Consider the following 24,609-nt stretch of genomic DNA (forward strand, 5'->3'; position numbering starts at 1 on the left):
CAGCCTGAAAAAAAATTCTCAAAAATGCTGTCTTCAAACTTCTTGGCAGGTGCACGTGTTTGGCTAAGCCCAGATTGCAAGCCATGCATAGCTTCCGGGAGATCTGGGGAAGCAGGTGTCTGGCATTTCCCCATTCCTGTGATGGTATATGGCTCTGCTTCTCATATGGTTTAAATGTGGGAGACCCCCAAAGATGGAAAAGGGTTCACCAGTTGGGCAACTAAAAATAATCTGTGTCTCCTACACTTCCTAACTGGGCTAAACCCAATGTCAGGCATCCTAAATTCCCTCTCCTCTTTGACATTTTGCCATACCTGCTTTGACAGTCCTCAGTTCTGGGCAAGCATAATCATGGCTGAGGGGGCCTCAGGTGCTTAAAAACCACGGAGGAAATCTGCACAATTAAGTCTTTGGTCCTGTGAATTCCATTAATAAAATGATCCTAAGTCCATCTGTAATTCCCATTTTACCATATAGGAATTTAATTCTGTGCATGTGTTCATAAAATTCTAATGCAGATGTCTGCCTAGGATCCAATTTTTAAAAATTATTTTATGTATGTCTGGGCACCACATGTGTGCAGTGCTTACAGAGGCCAGAAGAGGGCATCAGATTCACTGTGACTGGACTCATGGACAACTGTGAGCTGCCTTGTAGGTCCTGGGAATTGGACCTGGACCCTCTGGTAAAGCTACCAGGGCTCCTAACCACCGATCCATCCAGCCCCAGGGTCCATGTTTTAGTGTCCCCCCAATTCCCACGGCTCCTTTATAAAGCATTGCAAGTTTTCCCTCCAACCCATGAGTCTCAACCACTTCCTTCTGCAGGGGAAGTCAGGCCAACTAAGGTGAACTTCCCCAGCTTTTTTCTAACTCAAACTTCCTTCCTGTCTTTCCCCATTTTCCCGCTCATCCCCTGCTGCATTCCTCCTCCCTCTTTCCAGGGGGGAACTGGTGAGGGCTGCTAACAAAAACGCCCTCTGGTCCAGCCTGAGGCCACTCTGCCTAATGTGAATTTCCCTGGGCTCCGGCGTCTCTCCTGTCTAATATTCCCTTCGATCCCTAAGTCCTCAGATCTTTTTGATCTAAAAGCCCTGTCTCCATTGACTCCCTTCCTGTTCCTTCTGCACTTCCTAAGACCTGGAAAACGTCGTTGTACTCAGGATGTTTTCCACCTCTTACAGTCTCTTGTCCCCCTCCTAGGCAATTCCTGCCTTGCCCTCTGCATAACTGCTCTCCGGAGTCACCCAGACTCCTCACTCGTGAAGCCCTACAGCTTCTCTTTAGCCTACTTTCTCCTGAACCTCACAGAAGCACGTGACCCTGATGCAACTTCCTGTCCTCCTGTGGTGGCTTTTGGTGTAAATCTTCCATTTTTTTCCCCTTCTTCTCTTCAGATCTTCTACTTCATCTGTGTCCTTACTTTCTGCCTAGTTAGATTTCCCATCCCGGCCCTCTCAGCTGGTCGGCTGTGACTAGCATGGTCAGTCAGTGTGCTGAGCACTGTGGCCCAACCCTAATTTTTCCGCTTTAAAATTCGAATCTTTACAAATGATGACTTCTGAAGGGTTGCCTAGGCCCTGTTCCTCCCTCATCTCCCTTTCCCTCCCCTTTTTATGAAAATGAATTGCTGTTAAATGTACACAGAATAGAATCTGCTGTTTTAACCATTTTTACACATACATTTTGGTGACTTTCAGTACATTCGCCTTCTTTGGCGCCATCGTTCCTCCCCCTCATTCCCAAGAATCCAGCCGAGAACTATCTCAGTACAGGCTAGGCAAGCCTCTACAATTGAGCTACATCCTTAGCCGCCGTCACCAATCACTCCTTTTGGGCATCTTTTACAATACATGGCTAAATGGAAAAGAGCCATTTCTTCTTAGCGTGCTTATCATTGGCGCCTGCGCATCAGACTGTCATCGCATCCCTGTCATTAGAGAAGTCAGTGTTCAGTGCCTGAGCTGCCGCTCTTAGGCTTCCCTCGTGCTGCAGGTGTGCCCATGACCACGTGACCTGTACGTGGGTGCCGGGAATATGAACTCAGGTCCTCACCCTTAAGTGCTCTGCCCACTGAGCCATCTCCTCAGGCCCCTATCACATTCATTTTTAAGGATGTCTCTGTGAAGTCATTCGCAATCCTTCACTTTTTTTTTAGATAAGGAAACGGAGGTTCCGAGTGACTTAGTTGTCCAGGAAGGCACCCAGGGCTTCAAACTCAGAGCTGTCTACAGTTGGTGTGTCACTAGAAGGGTGGCCTAACTGGTGATAAACCGTGCCCTCAAGGGCCCCGCCGTCCGAAGCCCATGAACAAGACAGCATTTATTTGTTGGAAATGTCCCCACGTGGAGCCCAAGCATCTGGAGCCAGCTAGAAGGCGCTGGGGATACTGGGTGGCCGCAGTCGGCATGTAAGGACACGTGCTGGGGCCCGCATTCTGCCAAAGGCCCCTTCTGCTGGCATCTCTGCTCAGAGGAGAGGCGCCGCCTGGTCTTGTCTAGACCCCGAGCGCAACGCGCTTGGCCACCGGGGCGCACCAGCTGTGCGCCCCCCACCCCCAGCCCCCCAGCTCGCTTATCACCGGCGCTCCAGGTGCCCCACTCGCGAGCGACAGCGGCGGCCACGAGTCCCCCACACCCCAGGGGCGGAGCGAGGCGCGGAGACGTCAGGGCGGGGACCTAGCGCGGCCGAGCGCGCTCTCCGGGAGGCTGCCGGCGGCCCACGTCCCCGGCTGGCGCGGCCGGTGGTAGCGGTGGCGGTCGAGCCCGGGATCTTGCAATTCGCGGCGGCGCGCTGGGGCGCAGCCAGGCGGCGGTGCCGGCGGAGACCCGGGCTGAGCTCTGAGCCAGCCTTGCGCACAGCTTTGCCCGCCCCCCAGGAGCGGACCCCACACGCCCCTCGGCTGTCCCCGGGGTCGTTGAGCCCCTCACGAGTGCCCTTCCATATCCTTGAGTGACTACAGCGTGTGTTTTGTTTTTCTTCCTTCTTCCCCTGCCCGTGTGCCCTTCTCCAGGATGGCAGAGGCGGAATTGCACAAGGAGAGGCTGCAAGCCATAGCAGTAAGTCCACTTTTCATTTCATTTTCTTGCTCTATTGTCTGGGGTGGACGGGGACCAGTGGGCTCAAGGCCAGCAACATGCCAGCCTGGTAGCCGCAGGCCCTGTGCTGGGGTGAAAGTCTGTCCAGGTTTGGCGACGCTGCCTTTTGCCTTTATATGTCTGTAGACTAAACCCCTGGGGCGCACTTGAGACTAGGAAGATTTGAACATGGAAAATTGGCTTAGAAATAAGATGCTTGCTGCCGCGCTTCAGGGATAGACTAAACAGAGAGGGGGGAGTGTGTGTGTGTGTGTGTGTGTGTGTGTGTGTGTGTGTGTGTGTGTGTGTGTGTGTGTGTGTGTGTGTGTTGCGGGGGACTCCTGGAATATTATCACCCAGTGCCCTGAAGTACATTGGCTAGAGAAGGGAGAGAATGATGACCCCCACAGTGGCTATCTTCCTCTGCCTTGCCAGCTACCCAGCCAGCCAACTGCCTGGTACAACCTCCCCCAGAAACCAGGAGTGAAGGGTTTCCTTCCCCTGTTTGACATTAGCAAGGACTCTGGCACTGGCCACCACCCTCGAGAGGGCAGGGGCTTCTTACAGCTGGGGCTTGGGAGTGATATTTCAGGAGTGTCTCATTCTCATGGGTGTGGATTATCTGAAAACCATTGGTTCAGCATACAAAGGAGCATCCGGCTTTGGCAAAGTTCTGCACTTTCAGAGCACCATACCATGTGCATCCCGGGTTCAGACAAGAGCTGTCTCCCACTGCCTGGATTGGAGAGGCCTCGCCAGCTCTGCCAGTGTTCCACAGATGTGGTTTTCACTGGAGCCACCACAGCTGGATTATATATTTCCTTTGCAGATGAGGGAATGGTTACTGGCGCTCTATGAAATAATAGCAAATTAAAGGAGGTCTGCTAGAATGCTGGCATGAAAGAACCTCCAGACATTCTTTCACCTAAGTACTTTTTCCCCTGTACTCCAGGAGTTCCCTGGAAACACATAAATTTGTTGGAGAAATACTGTGTAATGGTTTGGAAGCGATGTATGGATGAAAGTGTTTTCAAATGCCTTTGGATGGAGTCTTCATAGGGAAAATGCAGGCAGGCCTAATGTAGGCTCAGTAGCTCAGAGACCCCGTTTCTCAAACTATTCTAATCTGAAAGGCTATGCCCAGAAGCAGAGCGCTGTGCGTGGGTCACGGTGAAATATTATGATTGGCCTCTGAGGCTGTCTTTGGAGTTGGTCCTTGAACTTAGGGGGGGCTGCTTGCTCTTTTCTTCCCTTTTCCATGCAGTGCATGGGCGTTTGGGTGGTTAATGAAGTTGCTCATGGATTCTGAAGTCGGTGTCAAGCCAATGTGGCAGTCTGTCTTGAATTTGCTACAAATGGTGCCATGGAGCTGGTGGGTGTTTTGTGTAACTGGATAATGGGCTGCTTCAACTGTGGACAAGTGTCTGCTCTGGAGAACTCAGCCGCTCCCATGGTCTGCTGCTGGCTCTTTGCAACACTTGTCGCATTTTCTTGCCTCTGTGTGACCAGTGTCCCCGGATGCCTGGGGGACAGCTGACTCCATGAAAGGACTTGCTTTCTGAGCACAGTGCCAATAGTAGCGAACACCAGGGTCCCCCCTTCCAAGGGGGCTGGAGTCATCTCAGCCACGGCCAGGGTGATTTTCAAGAAAGATCTAGGGGTACCCTCAGGGTTCTCTTGAGCAGATAAGAGGATAAATACCCACCCACGCCCGTTCAGTCGTGGAACTGAGTTTATCCTGTGGACCTGAGGGATTGTTGAGGAGTTTGGGAATGGAGGAGAGTTAACGTCAGCAAAAATCTGTGTTGGGGAAATTTGTCTAAGTGTTATCACTCTGTGTGTATGTGTGTGAGAGAGAGTGGGGGGGGTGTTAAGAAACAGAAGAGAACAGTGAGGGTGGACTTTGTGGCTACAATCAGTATATAATTTTATGCCACATTTTGGCTTGGTCCACACTTCCCAGATTCAGCAAACCTTGCCTCTCTTGGCCACTTTCCCAGAATTCTCAGGGGGCTCTGAGATGATTGCATTTCTTCCCTAGACCCTATCATGCCTGAAGTCCCTCTGGAGATAAAAAGGGAAGAGAAGATCCTTCACATCTTCACCTACTTGGGTTCCTGGGTCTTGCTCAGTCTTGAGTCTGAGCCTCAATGTTTTCCTTTATAAGTTGGGCCCAGGAGATTATCTCGTGGGTGACCTTTGAAGACTAGGGAGGTGAGGCACTTTGGCCCACAGTTGCCATGGAATGATGTTCAAGCAGAGCCCTCAGCTCGTCCACACAGCTGGGAGAAGGGGACAGCTGTTTTTCTTTTCCACTCTGAGGGAGGTCTGACCAGGTTCTGACCAGGGTCACTTCCTCCGCAGCAGGGATTGGGACCTGAGGGTCCATTCATCTGCTCACTCCACAGGTTTCTGTGGAGTGTCTCTCTCCTAGGCATCACCAATGCTGACAACTACCATTTCCAGGTGCCCTTGCATGCTTGATTTAAAAAAGGGGTGTGTGTCCCACTATGTAGCCCTGGCTGGCCTGGAACACACTGTGTAGACCAGATTGACCTTGAATTCACAGACACCCACCTGTCAGAGCCTCCTGAGTGCTGGGATTAAAGGTGTGTGCCTCCACTCCCGGCCTCAAGCTTAATGTTTGAAAGGTCAGGTGTCCGGTGACCTGGGATATCTGTTGCAGGATCGTGGGTGGGAATCACCCAGTGTGAATTACTAAGTGGCTACAGTGCCTCGACTGTGTCTGCTAAGTCAGCCCAGAGACCAATCAATGAGAAAAGAAGGCTCTCAGATCCTTTCAAAAGATCAACTCCATCTTTCGAAAGCATCTTTCCTCCTCCTTGGGCATTTTTCTCTCTGATGATACTCCCACAACTATACCTTTAGAACCAACAAAATGCTCCAGGCAACATAGTAAGTGAGGAGAAATGATACAAGGATTCCCATTTATTAAGCATTGTACATTCAGCAAGGCCTTGGGTTAAGTGCTGGCTTCGATTTAGCGCAAAGCTGCTCATAGTCAAGAATTGGGAGAGCATGTGAACAATTACTGTGAGTTACAAGTAGGACAGTGTCCACGATCTCAAGTGTAGGACATGGAAAGCAGTCTCAAGGCATGTGAGTGCCCCCCCCCACTCCTGGGCCCCAAGACCCACTCGAACAAGGCTTAGAGGTTGGATAAAATAACATAGACGCTACTAACATCATAACCTTCCCCCCCCCCATGGCCATGGGCATTTATTTATTTTTGTTTGCTTACTATTTCTTTGGAACAATTAGTGTGGGGAAGAGAAAGGCAAAAGCGAGAAGTTAGTAAGTAGCTGGCAGTAAGAACATGGTGAAAGACGTGTGTGTGTGTGTGTGTGTGTGTGTGTGTGTGTGTGTGTGTGTGTACAGACACAGTAGCCTTTGCCACTGTGTGTAGAGGTCAGAGGCAGATGTTGGGTATCATCTTCCTCTTGTTTTCTGTGTTTTTCTGAGACAGAGTTTCTCACTGAACCTAGAGCTCTCCAGTTTTGCTAGACTGGCCAGCCAGCCCCACGATCTGCCTGTCTCTGGCCCCGGCACTGAAGTGTAGACATGTGCCTCCATGCTTGGCTTTTTACATGGTTGCTAGGACTCTGAACTCAGGGCTCCACGCACAGTCAGTGCCTTACCCACTGAGCCGTCTTCCCAGCTGCCAGACATGCTTTTATAAATGTTTTACTTATGTGTATATGTGCAGGTTTATGTGCAACATGTGACTGTAGGGGCCTGAGGCGTCCAGAGGTAGCTGGGTCTCTTGGAAGTGGAGTTACAAGTGGTTGAGTCTTGCCTGATGTGGATGCCGGGCACTGAACCTGGGTCCCCGGCAACAACAGAAAGGACTCTTAACTGCTGATCTGTCTCTCCAGCTCCTCATGAAATCCTGTTAATATACATGATCTCACTTAATTCTAGCAAGAAGTTTACAAAGTAGACATTACTCTCCTAAACCGTTTTAGAGATGGCCAGTCAGAAAACTGGTGGAACTTTAAACAGACAGTGCCACATCAGGGTTTCAGCCCACAGGCCAGGAACTGCCATGGAAGATGGCTGCAGTACCTCATCTTTTCTCACGGGGGCACTGTGCAGGTGGTCTACAGCCTCAGGGTGAGCCCCTGACACAGCAGCAGCAGGTGTAGCATTGGAAAAACTTGAGTAAACCAGGAGACCTATATCCTTCGAAAACTCTTCCAAGCCGGGTCCAGAGTGTGGAAAATCCCAGTATAAACTCTAACCCAGTAACGTTCTCTTGGGGAAGAAGCTGCTCGGTCTCAATGGAAACTGACTTGGGGGGAGGGTGTTGTTCTGTTTCCATATCCAAGGGGGAGATAGCTTTCCTTGGGCATGAGTCAACATGACTAAACGTTATAGAGGCTGTCTTGGGTAAAAACCCCAAGTGTCCCATGGAAAAGGCCTGAAACATAACTGTATCAATGTGTGCTGAAATATGGAATGCTAATCTAACCTACACTTGTCTTTGTGGAGTTTTGTCCTGTGTTAGGAAGCCACTCTGTGGAATGACAAAAATCTCCCTTTGCACTGGCACACAAGCTCACAACTCACACAAAAGGTCTCTATGCTGCATTCAGTCTGGCCTGTGGAGTCTCACTCTCGCCACCGCACAGTGGAGCATCCAGACCCACACAGTGCCATGCAGAAGAGTTCGGAAGAGTTTTGGTCTCTCCTGTTGGTTAATATCGGGTGTCAATGGCATATCCAGCCTGGATCCTCCTGGGCTGGGAGGAGGGTGGTGAGCTTGGAGGTACACCGGCTTGGCTATGCCTTTATCGAATCAGGACCCTCTGAGATCTTGAGATCTTGCTTAATCTCTCTCTCTCTCTCTCTCTCTCTCATTCTATCCTTTCATTCCTCTCTCTAGGTCCTTCCTTTCTTTGAATCTCCCTCCCTTCGTCCCTCTCTCCCTCCCTCCCTCCCTGCTCTGCCTCTTTCTGGTTTTCCAAGCACTGTTTCTTTCTCTGTATCTCTCTCTGAGTTGCCTCTGTCTCCTCCCCCCCTCCATCCTCCGCCATCTAGTCTTCCTTTCTATCTTTCTACAGGTTCAGTTAGTGTGTCGATGGCTTCCACCTGCTCTTTGTCCCGAGTAGGCCTAGAGGAAATATTGGTTGGTTTTTCCTTAGATTCAACCTTTCATGCCCTTGCTTTCCTTCAAGTGCTACGTCTCTGAGGTTCAAGTTCAATGGCAGCCTAAGGTCCCAGGAGGCCACCAGCCTCCAGTTGAGTCGTGCCGCTGAGGCTGCTCTGCCTAAGCTGCAGAAAAGTCCTTGCTTGGGTTTACGTATGACTCACCCTGGCACCCCAAGTCAGGGATCCGGAGGTGTTAGAGACCCAAAGTTCAACCGTTTAGTAACCAACCCTGATTCTAACATACACATCCCTTGTGGACCTGTGTCACTGGTGAATTGACAAAGAACTGGAGAATTAAGAATCTTGGGCATTTATCTGTTATCTCCTTCCATCTCGGAGACAGAGATGACACTGCACCCTGCCTTTGAAACTCCCTGTCAGGGCCTAAGAAATCATTTAGTAAGGTTATCAGGGAGAGGAAGGGTTTGCCCTGGCTTGAGTTGGCAAGGCTGCCCGGTGAATAGGTGTCACTTTGGGACCTCTCAGGGTCATTACAGTCCCTGAGTGTGCTGAGGGAGCCTTACACAAGCATGTGTAAGGGTCACAGAATTCTCTGGACAGTTATTTGTATCTGGGTATTTGAGGGCTTGAGCCTCTTAGGACAAGGAGCAGCTGTTCTCCAAACTTCAAAGTGCTGTGAAAAGCAGAGTACTTAGCACTTTCTTTCTTTTTTTTTTTTTTTTTTTTTGAGACAGGGTTTCTCTGTGTAGTTTTGGTGCCTGTCCTGGATCTCACTCTGTAGACCAGGTTGGCCTCGTACTCACAGAGATCCGCCTGGCTCTGCCTCCCAAGTGCTGGGATTAAAGGCATGCGCCACCACTGCCCGGCAGCACTTTCTAAAAAGTCAAGCAATGGGAGTGATGGGTTGTGAATGGCCATATCTAACAGTGCAGGCATACCCACCTTTCTACAGGAGCTATCCGGTACTTCGGAGGACCAGTCCTGTTGGTCCTTTGAACTACTCCCATATCATCACTGATTCTTTTCTGGGGGGGGGGGGGAGGTATTGGGAGCAGTGTGGTAGTCATGACCTATTGCAGCTAATCCATAGATACTGGTATTGGAACTATTTATTTAGAAATTATATTGGGGAAAACAACCCACTCAACAGGATATGGCAATTCCATCGCAGAGTCCTGGAAGGCTGATCTGTCCCATGCTGCTTCTGTCACTCAAGCCCATGAGGGAGAGAAGAACGAGGCATACGCTCAAGCTACCCCCGAGGCCACGCTCTAGGGCCTGGTACCTCAAAGTCATAGGTGGAACAAGTACTCACTACAGTGACCTCATGTGCCGTGACTTGGGCTGAGATGACTCATGGGCTCTCGAAGGCTGCCAGGGCCTTGCATGGTCTGGTCGGGTAGCTAGGAGCATGGGCTCTGGGCTCAGGTTCGAGCTTTCTCATTAGTATCTGTCCCTTGGTTTCCTCATCTGTGAGATAGGGGTAAGGATAGACTCCTCACCGTGGAGTACTGTCGGGGTGATTTGGGAAATTTCTTCAGATGCGCTCAGAGCAGACATCCAGTGAGCATGCCCAGAAGGTTTCTATTTACAGTAAATAAACAACTCGTGTATCTCAAAATAGAAAAGAGTCACAAAGGGACAGTTCTGTCAACTTCAACATTTTTGCCAAATTAGGAAATTGCGGGTGAACGTGCTATCTGCCTAGAGTTTTCAGTGTAGGCTGACAACAGTAATGTCTGGGGGCGGGGGGCACTGGCTGTCCTGCTCTATACCCCCCACCTTACGCCTTTGAGACAGGGTCTCTTTCAGAACCTGGAGTTAGGCCTGAGGCCAGCGAGCCCTGGTAACCCTCCTGTCTCTGCTGCCACAGCACCAGGGTTCTAGGCCCGTGTGAAACCACACCTGGCTTTTTGTAACTCGTTTCCAAAGGAAGCCAGAAAACTGATGTTTAAGCCTAGGACCTCCAATTTAAGCAAAGAATATGAATAAGTTTAAGGACTGAAAAGATTTGTGGTCACATGCTATTCCTTTTGGTCAACAGGTTGGCATTTTGTGACCTTTAGATGGGTAGGGCTTTGAACTTTACAGTTTGCTTTCTATATGCACTGGTTTAGCTGAATTTCATACATATGGAGGCTGTAAAGTAAGTCCTCTGGATATTCTCCCAGGTCGTTCATAAGGTTGCAAAATCAGATTGTATTTTCCTTAAGGATTGATGGCTTTCATATCTTGATGTTTGGAATAAAAAAAAAAATACCCTTTTGCTGTAGTTTTGATACCAGGTTGAGCCCCTTGAAATTGTGGATAGGATTGTAAATCAGAGTGTTTACATGTGGGCAGACGACTGCTTTCTAACTTAACAACCTCAAAAACCCCGTTATTATAGAAGAATCTTGAAGAACATTTACTCAAGATATGCAAATCTGACATGTGAAGTCAGCTGTGTGAATCTGAGTCTGCTTTACTTTCGGATGTTCGAGATGATCCTAAGTTATTATCAGCTTCAGGTAATGGTACAGGGAGCCACGGCTGGCCAAAGCACTTAGAATAGCAGTGACAGATTTTGATAGTCTGTGTGTGTGTGTGTGTGTGTGCGCGCACGCGCGCGCGCGCGCGTGCACACCACACCACACACACACACACACACACACACACACACACACACACACACACATGCCCCCTGTGTAGTATAGAACAGCGATGCACATTCCTTTTCAGATCAACCGGAGATGTCCTTAAAGCATAGGCTGATGCTCTCCACTCCCACAGAGTTTGAATGGGTGGACATGGGAAGGAGACAGAAGAATTTGCTTTTCTAGCAAGTTCCCAGCTGTTTCCAGCTGCGGCTGCTGTTCTGGGGAAGACACTTTGAAAACCATCGCTGTAGTTGGAGATGTATAGTAAAGACAGATGACGGTCTGAGTATGGATACATGGCATGTGCTCATCAAGGCATGCTTGAGAGTTAAAAACCCCAAACACAAATTCAGTCTCTTTGAGCAAGAACCTAAAACAGCCCCAAGTGAAGATGGCGATCGCCCACCAGGTACCTGACCAAGAGAAGGCCGATTCTGGGGATGGGACATAGTGGTTAATTCGCTAGTTTCTGTGGTTGACCTTTAGAGCTTAAGGGTTTGTGGGGAGAAGCCATCGTCTACCTTGAGTCCTTGCTTAGTTCTACTTAAGTGAAGTGAAAATTCTGTTCATCACTTGAAGACAACTTTCAGGAGAATTTCTTGGTGTTAGCTGAGTGACTTGGCTGAGGTGAGGGTGGTGCCTGGACTGTCTGGGCAGGCTGTAGGGGTCTGCAAGGAACTGGGATGGGCTGACAGCGTTGGTGTCTTTACTCATGCTGAGGTTTGCACAGGATTGGGCCGACCCAAACTACGCCCTATAAAATTCCCTTGAGGAAGCTTTCTCAGGGTGGCTCGGCGAAGACAAGAGATTCAGTAAAGGAGATTTCGAGGGCTAGGGAGATGGTAGCTCAGTGGGTAGTGTCTGTGGCGCAAACACCAGGACCTGTCTTCAGATCCCTGGCCCCCCACATCAAAACCCGGCATGGTGGAGTGGACCGTAACCCCAGTGCAAGGGTGGGGTGGGGTGGGCGGAGGTGCTCTTCCGGTGCTGGCGAGGCAGTCTCATTGAAGTGGGGAGCTTCAAGTTTAGTGAAGAGACTCTGCCTCGGGAACTAAGGTGGTGAGTGATAAATAAAATATCAGAAGTCAACCTCTGGAATAAGCCAGCACCCTGTCACACACACACACCACCTAATAACTAGCTCTACTGCCAGCAGCCCTGGGAGGCGCTTGGAGAGAAGTCCACAATGTGGTGATGTTATCTATAGGTGCAGATGGCTGACTGCGAACCAGCCAATCACGTCTCACCGGGCCTCCTTCAGTGGGTTCAGAGGAGCTGCTTCACCTGTGGTGACTCCAGTAGGAAGTCAGGATGAGCAGCAGCCGATGTGTGATGACTTCCTGCTAGTTAAGGATTCTCTCCAGCTTGCCTGAGTGTGTGTGCGCGCATGCGTGCGTGCACACAAGTATGGCTTGTCGTTGGTGTATCCAAAAGGAGTTTATTCTCCCAAGGATGCCATCCAGGTGTCCCTATTTGTAGGGACATCCATTGTCTGAGCCAGCTCTTCATTTCTGGGAGAATTCACTTACCCAGTCTCTATTCGTCACATAATGCAAAGCACAGAAGCTGCCCTGTGCTGCAGGGAGCCGGAGAGGACAAGGGCAGACTGTGGGTGACAGGCCACCGAGCCCAGGGCGCTGGCTGGAGAAACGGTCTCAGGCATGCTCTGAGCTTGGGAATACCACGCACATGAGTCTGATTTCAGCCAGAAAGGCCAGTGGAGCAGAGGTTGATGTGAGGAGGCACATGTCCCAGCTGTGTGTGTCCGGGTTAATCATTGCCTCTGTGTTTTCCAGCAGTCCCGTGTTCATAAGGATTACTAAACAGAGACACACGCAGAATGGCAGGCGCCGGAGACATGGGTCAGTCCGTAAAGCACCTCTCTTACACACACAAGGACCTGGATTCGATCCTCAGAACCTATGGGGAAAAGCTGGGTGTGGTGAGACTTGGAATCCCAGAACTGGAGAGGCAGAGACAGGCAGATCCCCAGGGCTCTCTGGACAGAAAGTCTTACCTAGTTAATGAGCTCCAGACCAATGAGGGACCCTGTCTCAATAAATAAATAAATAAATAAATAAATAAATAAATAAATAAATAAATAAATAAATTTAAAAAAATAAATAAAGGTGATAGCACCTGGAGAATGACAGCCAAAGTTATCCTTTGACAATCACCTACACACACACACACACACACACACACACACACACACACATACACTCACACACACTCACACACTTGTGAACACGCATACACATGTGAGCATGCACGCACATATATACACAGAATGAAGGACATGGAGGACGGAGAATAGCCTGTTTGCATAGCACTTGAGTTTCGGTGCCTGTAGCATCTCATAAGCTAGAAGAAAGACATGGGGTGGGGGGGCAACATGGAAGCAAGAAGAAAAGCCATTTGAGTCTCCAGATTAAAGCCTCAGATCTGTCTGAAAGGCCTGGGGCCAGGCCTCCGTGGAGTCCATCTTTCTGTTCCTCACTTCCCCCACTGCAGATGGTCTCATTACCCTGAGGGCCCTCCAACCTGACAGTCTGTGTTTGACCAAATGTCTTCAAGGCATCTGTAATGCCTGCCCCCTCCCCACTATTTTGCTGGAAAAATTGAATAGCCTTTTTACTGGTTTATTTACTATTCTAGGTGGTGGCAGGAACCCTCTTCCTCCCACCCCACCTCCTGCTAAATTATAACCAGTCACATAAGTATTCCTTTTATTTTTAAGTCCAGGGCTGAAATGTAAAACTTTGAGGGTTACCAAAAAAATGTTATTCTTAAGAGAAAAACGTATGCTTGAAAGTTTAACCCAGTGGGCAAAGGCGGGGGCAGCGGGGGTTTTTTTTTTTCTTTCTTCCCTTCCTTTTTGTGGATTTGAGTGCTGAAGTGGACGTTGAGGCCGATAACCACCAGTCAGGTCTTCAGGCTTTGGGCAGCTGTGATAACGTGTGGGTTCCACACGTGACAAGAGTGTGAGGCTGGGACTTAAAGATGGCTCTTGACTGAGTGGCATGGAGTCAGGCATGCAGCTTCCCTGAGTTTCTGGCCCCTGACTTGATATCTGCCATCTTTAACGGGGTGAAACCTATTCACAGACATAGAAGTCTACACATGCGTGTTCAAAACCCAGTGCTAGAATCAAGTAAAACTTCAAAACTCCATCATACTAACAATAGATGGGTGAGTGTGGTACAGAGTCATGAGAACATCCTGAAGACTGGGCGTAGAACACACTCTTGAATCCCCCCAACTATAGAAACACCCCTCCCCCAGCCTTATCAGCAGTGAGAAGGAAGGACATCAGACCTGCACTGGATCTGAGGAGGGAGAAGAAAAGAAAGCATTGCCTCTGAAATCAGAAGAGGAGGCCAAGGTGAAAGTGAGTTCCATCCCTCAGTTACCGCCTTTCCTGCTTAACACGTTTCTAGTTACCCCTGGCTAGTCTCGTAGCTTTCTACTCTTCCCTAAGCCAAAGCTGGAAGCAGCCTGAACTAGTGAAGGAGTCTTTTTAAGTGGAGTGGGTGTCTTAGTTACTTTTCTAAGTTACTGTGCTAAAATACTGTGGAAGTTTGAATGTATTTGGCCTGCATAAGCTCATAGGGAGTGGTACTATGAGGAGGTGTGGCTTTGTTTGAGTAGGCGTGGCCTTGTTGGAGGAAGTGTGTCACTGTGGGGGCGGGCCTTGAGGTTTCCTATGCTCAGGATACAGCCCAGTGTGTCAGTTGACTTCCTGCTGCCTTCTGGTCAATATGTAGCCAGCACCATGTCTACCTGCACACTGCCAAGCTCCTGTCAAGATGGTAATGGACTGAACCTCTGAAACTGTAAGCAAGCCATCCCAATTAAATGTTTTCTTTATGAGAGTTGCCATGGTCATGGTGTCTCTTCACAGCAATAAAAACCCGAACTAAGACAAGTTATAGAAGGAACAGTTTATCAGGGGCTTACAGTTCAGTGGGTAAGTCCATGACCGTTGACCACCATGGTAGGGAGCATGACAGCAAGCAAGCATGACAACATCGATGATTCAGAAAGTGTGATGTGTGTGTGTGTGTGTGTGTGTGTGTGTGTGAGAGAGAGAGAGAGAGAGAGAGAGAGAGAGAGAGAGAGAGAGAGAGAGAGAGGCAGGGGGCATGCACTAACTGGGAATACTATGGGCTTTTGAAATCTCAAAGCCCATCCCTGGTGACACACCTCCTCTAACAAGGCACACCTCCTAATCCTTCCAAAACAGTTCTATTACCTGGGGACCAAGTATTCAAATATATGAGCCTAGGGGGGACATTCACTTAATTGGTCACCTTCCCTTTTAGACACAGGTTTTCAGGAGGCCCAAAAATTGAGCAAAAGATGGTCACTCCATCCTTTGGCTACTTTGGGAGAAGATAAGGTGAGTGTCCCAGATTTTCAGATTATCTGGGTAGTAAAGCACTGTATGGAGTATTTTTCATTAGGATAAACCCTAAATATTTGCAGGAGCTAGACTGGTATGGCCAAGTCCTCGAGAGCATGGTAAAGGAGAGAGACCAGGCTCTTGGGGACACCTAATCCCAGGTGACTGATTTATAGGATTCAAGCCCAGAGTCCTCTACCTTTACAAGAGAACCCCGGAGTCTGACTTTTGCAAAATTTCTATTGCTGTCTAAATGGTTTACATTAAACCTAACAAGATTTAAAAAGGGACCTAATCAGCTCCATTCCCCAAGATACCCCACTTACCTCAGCTCCATCCTGGCCATCACTTTTCCATGAATGCCCTTCAGAGTACATGTTATTTAATCCTACAACAATAGTGTATAGGATGGGTGTGGAGGGCTATTACTGCTTAGATCTAAGTGAGATATAAAGACATGTATGTCTGTTTGACGGAATGGTGAGATGCACCCACAAGAGCCTATTTGTCATACAATCAAGGGCCCTTTGGGATATTTCCACTACTAAAAAACAAACAAGCAAACAAACAACACACAGGCTGGGCTCAGAGTCAAGGCTGCTGATGGAATCAGTCCCTTTTCCAGCATGCCGGGGCAATCAGGAGTTCTTTGCAAGAAATCCCAACTGTAATCCCTCTAAAAAAGAGAATTTAATGAACAGAGAGCAAAACTGACATCAGCTTTTTGATGTCTGAATTTAATATGTTGTAGATCTGTGTAGCTGCCAGAACAGAGTAGGATAATTTGACCTCCCCCAAAGCTCTCCCAGGAGGCATTGTTGTTTAAACCACAATCTAGGCAGTTGGCTTGATCCTACCTTCTGCATGTGCAGAGTTCCAGTAGATTAAGACTTGGAGTGTGGGCTGAAACGGAGAGCTGGAGCTTTCTGTTGTGGTGAGGCTGTCTTGAACTCCAGTCCTCAGACTCATGTGACGAATGTTTGCATCTCCCTTGTCAACACCTCCCCCTTCCGCCTGGCTCCTCCACCATACCATCCCTGCTTTTAACACTTTAAGATGTAGGGTGTCTAGTTGTTGCATGGGTGTACCTATAGTAACAGGTATTTATTGCTTATCTGAAATTCACAATTAACTGGACTGCTTTTGTTTGTCTTTTGGCAAGCCCAACTGCTTCACACAGTGTCATCTTCACAGACAGGTTTAAAATCCACCTCATCCTCATCTGGGTGTCTGTCAGAAAAGCAAAAAAGAAGGTGCCACTTTATTTGTTTAATTACATTGTGGTGTGTGTGTGTGTGTGTGTGTGTGTGTGTGTGTGTGTGTGTACGTCAGAGGACAATATGTGGGAATCAGTTCTCTCTTTCCTTCTTACGGGTTCTGGGGATGAGACAAAGGTCATCAGGTTTGGTGGCAGGTGCCTTTACCCACTAAGCCCTCTCCCTGGACTATGCCTTTGATTTTAAAAAGCTCATTTGGAAGGTCACAGGACATGGACATGTGCTGAAAGAATATATGTGTGTCTCCCTGGTGTGTTAATATGTACTTTCAAGAAATGTTTTGTGAAGTTGTGCATGGTGGCACAAACATTAATCCCAGCTCTTGAAAGGCAGATGTAAGATCAAGAGTTCAAGGCCAGCCTGAACTACATAATGAACTCTTATCTTGAAAAATAAAAGAAACAAAAATAAAATAACAGGGAATGGGGTCATAGCTCAGTGCTAGAGCAGCCATCCAGTATGCAAAATGCTCACGGTGTAGTTCTTGGCACTGCAAAACAAAAACAAAACAAAAAACAAAACAAACAAACAAACAAACAAAAACCCAAAACTACCCTACCAGCCAGGCATCTATATTCCATGAGAAACCAGTCATGTCCTTTCAGAAAGGAACAAGAAATGGCCTGGTATTATTTGGGCAGGAGAACAAGTGGATGGAGAAATCAGTGCATTTCCTTGCTCTCCTCCATACCTCTTTTCTGACTCAACACCTGAATACCAGAAAACTGTAAAGGCTAAATGAGAAAACTGGTTATACTGAGTTATAAAACAGCCCTGAAATGTTAGCCTTCAGGGCTGGAAAGATGGCTCAGCAGTTAAGAACACTAGCTGCTTTTGCAGAAAGTCTTGGGTTCAGGTCCTAGCACCCACATGGTGACTCATAGCTGTCTCTAACTTCAGTTCTAGACGATCCAATGTCCTCTGGCCTCTGCAGGCACCATGCCTGCACGTGGTGCAGATACATATATGCAGGCAAAACCCTCATCTATATGAAATAAAATACACTTAAAGTAAAAAGAAGAAACGTTAGCCTTCGGCAGTCCACAAAAACAGCATTGACAATCAGCCTTCAGCAATCCACAGATCTGACACTTCGTGGAACAGTACGGCGCCTCCTAGTGAGCAGTAAATGACTCACACCACAGTCACAGTCACCCCATTCCTAGTCTGGATATGCTGATGATGCTGTGATAACGGGTGTGATGATTCATTGATTGTCAACTCGATAGACTCTAGGAGATACGTCTCCAGGAATGTCTGTGAGGGAGTGTCTAGACTTGGTTAAGTGGGAAGCCACACCCTAGTTGTTGGCGGCACCATTCCATGGGCAGGGAGGGATCCTGGACTGAATAAGAGAAGGAAGCGAGCCGAGTACCAGCATTTATTTTTCTCTGCTCCCTGACTATGAGTGCGATGTGACCACCAGCCTCAAGCCACGCCCACCAGCCTCAAGCCACGCCCACCTGCCCCTCCTGCCTCCATCACCACCCAGTCATGTGGACTGTGTGCCCTGGAAGCCCAAATAAACTCTTCCTTTCTGAAGATTTTTTTTTTCCTGCTGCCATGATGGGACAAGCAACCGATGTAGTTGATTTATTTATCTTGCTCTTTCGCTCATCTACTTTACTATGGTGATTTCTGAATGGTAAGGAGACAAGAGAGATAGTGTATTCTATGTAGCAAATCTGAAATGGAGAATATGTTGTAGTAATTGAAAACAGCAACAACAGAGGCGCTCACCGTTCTTTTAATATGCAGAATTATTTTTATTTTATCTTAAGTATAAAAAATATATGGGTGTCTTTTCTGCATGTGTGTCTGTGAACCACTTGCATACCTGGTGCCTGTGAAGGCCAGAAGTGTAGATAGATTTTTCTTTGGGCTGCCAGCTCACAAAAAAAAATGACATGGAGACTTATTAATTATGAAATTTGTTTGGCCAATAGCTTAGGCTTGTTTCTAACTAGCTCTTATAACTTAAATTAATCCATTTTTTTCTTCATCTATGTTCTACCATGTGGCTTTTACCTCTATCCCATTTTTGTATGCTCTACTCATTACCATTTGGCTGGCTTCTCCTTTCTTCTTTCCAGCATCCTTTCTGGCCCGAAAATCCTGCCTAGCTATTGGCTGTTTGGATTTTTATTAAACCAGTCAGAGAGACACAGACTTACAGTGTACAAAAAGATTACTCCACAACACAGAAGAGGGCATTAGATTCCTGGGACTGGAGTTACAGACAGACAGTTGTGAGCTGCCATGTGGACGCTGGGAACTGAACCCAGGTCTTCTGGAAGAGCAAAGAGTGCTCTTAACTGCTGACCCATCTCTATAACCTGTACCCCATGTATTAGAGACGCTCAGCAGCCTCCCTTCAGAAGTCTGGTTTACATGGTTTTAAATTAAATTTAAAAAAAATGTTAGGGATATTTCATGGCACATGAAAGTGTCATGGAATTCAAATTTTATTACCTACCAGTGAAGCTTTGTGACCACCGTCCTACATGTTCACTTCTATGTTGCATGTGGCCGTGTTGTGGGAGGACAGCAGAGTGAGGTCATCGCAGCCGAGTCCAAAGGACCTCGAAGGCCTAAAATACTTGCTGATCTCTGGTCTCTGTGCAGCTCATCTTCTGTGACTGTAATTACAGTAAAGGTTGTAAAAAGCTTTTAGTTAAAGAACCTAAGGGGGCTGTGGAGATGGCTGAGGCTGTCAAGTGCTTGCTGTAAAGTATGGAGACCAGTTTGGGGCACCCTGAGAAGAGACTTAATACTTACTGAAGAGCGGGTATGCGAATTTCCCCTGAAGTCCTTGTCACCTAAGCCAACTGCCTCTTGTCTTTAGGAAGCCTGATAACATGGTCCTTTGGGTAGTAGTTCGGCTCATCTAAAATGTCAATATACTTCAAAACTTTTTTTTCTACTGATAAGGACAGAGGACAGAATGGGGAAAAAAGCACTACAGATTTTCCATGTGAGTTTTCTGTATTCCATAGAACTTACTAGAATGCTTACTTTTCTCCTCTGGAGAACTTTAAAGGTGAAGTGTCAGAGCAGAGGTCAGAGAACACACCAACTATGTTTTCTGTGTCTGAGGAAGGAGCCAAGCAGAAGTGGTTTCCAGCCAACCAAACCTTTTTCTCAGGGTCTGTCACCTCCTGGAACCCATCAGGCCACTGCCTTGATTTGCCAATAAAGTGGGATCAAGTGAAAGCCACTGATGGCCAGTGGTAGTCGATCCACCTTGGGCTCCCGTGAATCATCAGGCGCTTCCTTTGTCCTTTCCTTCCATGCCTTATTCAGAAAGGTCAGCTGCAATTTGGAATTGTTCAGCCTGGAAATTTCCCCAGGGCCTTTGGTGTCTCTGTAATATTTTCACATTGCCCAAGGTTTGGAGAGACAGCCATGTTGTGAAATCAAGTTCAAAAAAACATAATAACTACAGGCCTTGGGCTAGACATGTGACCATGCTGGAGAGAGCAATGTGGACACTCAAATTGTTTGCTCTGTAGATGGGCGGGTTCTGCTTCCAGGTCCTGACCCCAACACTCTGTTTGGGCTGCTTCTTAGCAGCTACACAGAGAAAGAGAAGCCTACAATGAAGTTCAGGATTTCTCCTCTGAACTTTAGGTATCACTAACATTTCAGACCACATCGTTCTCTGCTGTGGGGCTGCCCCCTGCTCACATGACAACTAGTAGCATCCCTGGTCTCCCCTTCTCCTTATTGTAATAATCTTTGTCATTGCCAAGTGCCCCCTGGATGATAAAATAACCCTCTTTGATGTGCTAGAGATATGGTTCAGCTGGTACTTTAGCTGGCATGCACAAAGCCTTGTGATTAATCCCTAGTACTACATAAACCAGGCATGGTGGTCAATGTATGTAATCCCAGCTCTTGGGAGACGGAGGCAAAAGAACCAGAAGTTCAAGGTCATCTCTGGCTACTGTGGAAGTTTGAATGTAATTGGCCCCCATAATCTCATAGGGAGTAGCACTATTAGGAGGTGCGGACTGCTGGAAGAAGGGTCACTGTGTCACTGTGGAGGCAGGCTTTGAGGTCTCTTTTGCTCATGCTTCACTGTGTAACAGTCAGTCCACTTCCTGTTACCTGCAAGATGTAGAACTCTCAGCTCCTTCTCCATGTATGCCTGCACACCGCCATGTCCCATCATGGTGATAATGGACTGGACCTCTGAACTGTGAGTCACCCCAATTAAATGTTTTCCTTTATAAGAGTTGCCGTGGTCATGGTGTCTCTTCACAGAAGTAGAAACCCTAACTAAGACAACTACGTAGTAAGTTAGAGACCAGCCTGGGATACATAGGACCTGTCTCAAACAAACAAACAAACAAACAAACAAACAAACATCAAAAACAAGCTCCTTGGAGAAGGATGTGTAAACTAAGGACTACAGACGAACTGCATTTCCCAATTTTATATTATCAGGGATTCATTCCTTGAAGTGTTAATTCTCAGACTTAGTGATTTGTTCCTTTTAACCTTGGTAGAGATGGGGGATACTGGAAAGACGGCTCAGCAGGTAAGAGCTCTTACAGCTCTTGCAGATGACCTGAATTCAAATCCTAGCATCCATGTCAGGCAGCTCACAACCACCTGTAACTCTAGCTCCAGGGGAACCAGATGCCTGTGGTCTCCGTGGGCACCTGCACTCACATATACATATCCCCCAACACATACACATGATCAAATATTTTAAAAATTAAATCTTTTTGAATTTGTCACATTGGTTTTTTAAAGTTTTTTTTTAAAATTTATTTATTATTTTATGTGCATTGGTGTCTTGCCATGGATGTCAGATCCCCTGAAACTGGAGTTACAGACAGTTGTGAGCTGACCTGTGGGTGCTGGGAATTGAACCTGGGTCTCTTAACCACTGAGCCATCTCTCCAGCCCTGTTTTTTTTTTTTTTTTTTTTTTTTTGGTTTGTTTGGTTTTTTTTTTTTTTTTAATTTCCTACAAAATTGCCTACAAAAGCACAGATTTCTCAAAAAGGGTGATGCCTAGAGCCTGGAGTGGCAAAGACTTCTCAAGTTGTATGTGAAACTTAGACAGTAGCTACCTGTTATGTTATCTGAGGAAGAATTTTGAAGCTGTTGCTTGGTGTTGAGCAAAGGACGTGAACTGGATTAGAGTTGTCCTTGGTCACAAACTATGTGGTGTTGCTGGGTGTGAACAGTCTTCTGAGAGAGAGTCTCTGCAGTGTTAGCTGAGCTGCGGCTGGACGGGTGTGAACAGTCTTCTGAGAGAGGGTCTCTGCAGTGTTAGCTGAGCTGCGGCTGGACGGGTGTGAACAGTCTTCTGACAGGGCATCTCGGCAGTGTTAGCTGAGCTGCGGCTGGACGGGTGTGAACAGTCTTCTGAGAGAGAGTCTCTGCAGTGTTAGCTGAGCTGTGGCTGGACGGGTGTGAACAGTCTTCTGAGAGAGGGTCTCTGCAGTGTTAGCTGAGCTGCAGCTGGACGGGTGTGAACAGTCTTCTGACAGGGGGTCTCTGCAGTGTTAGCTGAGCTGCGGCTGGACGGGTGTGAACAGTCTTCTGAGAGGAGAGAGGGTCTCTGGACGGGTGTGAACAGTCTTCTGACAGGGGTCTCTGCAGTGTTAGCTGAGCTGCGGCTGGACGGGTGTGAACAGTCTTCTGACAGGGGGTCTCTGCAGTGTTAGCTGAGCTGCGGCTGGACGGGTGTGAACAGTCTTCTGAGAGAGGGTCTCGGCAGTGTTAGCTGAGCTGCGTCTGGACGGATGTGAACAGTCTTCTGAGAGAGGGTCTCGGCAGTGTTAACTGAGCTATGGCTGGACGGGTGTGAACAGTCTTCTGACAGGGGTCTCGGCAGTGTTAGCTGAGCTGCGGCTGGACGGGTGTGAACAGTCTTCTGAGAGAGGGTCTCTGCAGTGTTAGCTGAGCTGCGGCTGGAGCCCCAGTTATACAAGGTCGGTACAGTTGCATGCAGGTTAGAGTTTTCCAGAAGAACAGCTTTTCTAAATGACTGCATGCTGCATGGTCTAGTGGAGGTGCTGTAGTCCACTGATGGGGACGGGTCAGGGAGAGCATTTAAAAAGAGGCAAAAAAAGAAGAAAAAAAAGCAAACTAGTTAGCTTCCGGTCGCTTTCCCTTGCCTGCTTTTATTCAGTGAGTTCTGGAGACCAGAAGTCTGAGATCAATGAGTGCAGTGGAGTGGTTTCTTCCGAGGACTGTGAGGAAGGATTTTTACCCCGGCCTCTCTCCTTGGATGTCATCGTGACATCATCCTCCTTCTCTGTGTCCAGGGTTGCCCCATATATCGGGACACGGGTAGTTTTCAGAGCCTGCCCTGGTGACGTAATTTTGACTCGATTCTTCTGTAAAGACTGAGCAGGTTGCCTTCTGAGGAGCTGGAAGTGAGGACTCGGGGGCATAAGACACACCCCGTCTCTGGGTCCCTGCCATTCACAGGCACTCTGTGTCTGCACCCTGCTCTGTTTCTAGCTGTGGGATTGGGCCCCAAGGGAAGCGACTCCAGGAGCATGTGCAGAAAGAGCCATTTGCTCCAGGCCTCCGTCCTGCTTTCACAGGGGCCTTCCTTAGTCCCAGATCTTCAGCATTCCTGGCCCCTCTGTCTTTTGTCTGAAAGGAGAAAGCAGTACAGTATCTCAGACCACCCTGTGACCAACATTAGACATCACCGCAAGCTGGTTGAAAGCATTGAGACACGTGGTGACCTCACTAGAATTCAGAACAAGAATTCGGTCACTTAAACCCCTACCGTCTGTGTTTTCTTCCTTAACTTGGGATGTTCCTAGCTTACCATAAATAGTGAATAAAATGTTCCCCAGAGGGTCACAGCTGTCCCTCGATGACATAATTCTCTCTCTCTCTCATCATGCTGGGGTATCATGAGCAAGGCAGGTATTAATTCCCACAGGGGCTCAGGCTCAGTTGAGAGGAGGTTTGTCACAGATTGGCAGGGTTCCATGCAGAGCCCACACCCTTCCTGCTCTGTGCCAGCTGCCTGCTGTTCCAACGCACCTCCCGGATGCCCGCATTTCTCTTCTGGGTCCCAGACCCATGTCCGTGCCACAGAGCCGCAGAGATTCACAGATTTCCTCGCAGGCCTAAGTCAATAGGTGTGAGATGGAAGAGAAGAACATCTGGAAGTATCCTGGAGTCTACTGTGGCTAGAGCCTGCTGGGGAACAAGGCCAGTAGGGTAAAGTAGTGTTCAAGGCAGGAACTCATATTGGTCCCATATGTGGTAGAACCTGGAGACGTGTGGTTTCTCAGGGGCTGCTGTGAGACAGGATGAGGTGTGAGCCTTCCTAGTCCCATCACTGCCAATGCTGTTAACATCCCGGAAGACTTCCTCTGGTGGCTCCCATGCATCCTGAGTATTGGTCCACATAAGCGTCCATCGATTTTGAGACATTTCCAGTGGACTGGTACCCACAGCAGTTATCTTCACCCTCTTCTGCTGGAGACCTTGTATCCTTTGGAGAGCCAGTTTAACGTTGGAATGTGAAGGCTATTTCTGGACAATGACATCCTCAACTTTCAGAAGAGCCTGGGAGTAAAGGGGTGATTCAGCCTGCACTTATTTTAGGGAAAGCTAAGAATTTAATCTGAAGCCACTTAGCCTCCCCACTGACTGCCCGTGGTGTGCTTTGGGGTCAGAGATCAGCAGGCAGAAATACTGTATTGCTCATCAGTGACAGCTACCTAGCTCCTCCTCCTCCTCCTCCTCCTCCTCCTCCTCCTCCTCCTCCGCCGGGACCAGGTTTATGAATTTGTACAGAGGATGTAAAATTGACAACAACACACCTTAAGTCCGAGGTGTATTTTCAGGGCTGATGAACTGGTATCACAAAGGCTTCTGCTATCCTGTCACTGGGCACATACAATGAGTGGCACACTGCAGGGTCTTTTGCAAAAGTCACCTCATTTGATGGAAGCATGGGTACTCGGTTAGAGGTGGTGCCTTTCCTCTTTTCACGAGCGATGCGTGTTAACCTCAGAGCGTCAAACTCAGACCCAAGGTATGAGTCCAAATTTGAACTCTGAAGCCCGTGCCTGTGACCCCAACAGGT

General features: G+C 48.1%; 1 protein-coding gene across 6 annotated transcripts in view; it reads left to right on the forward strand.

Annotated features, from left to right (window-relative positions):
• The window catches only part of Palm2akap2 (PALM2 and AKAP2 fusion), a 477,882-nt gene that overhangs the window by 140,684 nt on the left and 312,589 nt on the right, over positions 1-24,609 (forward strand). For 5 of the 6 annotated variants that reach the window (XM_016003786.3, XM_016003787.3, XM_006985282.4 and 2 more), the window contains one exon: positions 3,013-3,058. In XM_016003786.3, the coding sequence (XP_015859272.1) occupies positions 3,013-3,058 (46 nt within the window). Of the gene's footprint in view, positions 1-2,684; positions 3,059-24,609 lie in introns of those variants that run through there. The other variant, XM_076564254.1, reaches the window with a different exon arrangement.

The sequence above is a fragment of the Peromyscus maniculatus genome, chromosome 2 (assembly GCF_049852395.1).
Source record: "Peromyscus maniculatus bairdii isolate BWxNUB_F1_BW_parent chromosome 2, HU_Pman_BW_mat_3.1, whole genome shotgun sequence".
Lineage (NCBI taxonomy): Eukaryota > Metazoa > Chordata > Mammalia > Rodentia > Cricetidae > Peromyscus > Peromyscus maniculatus.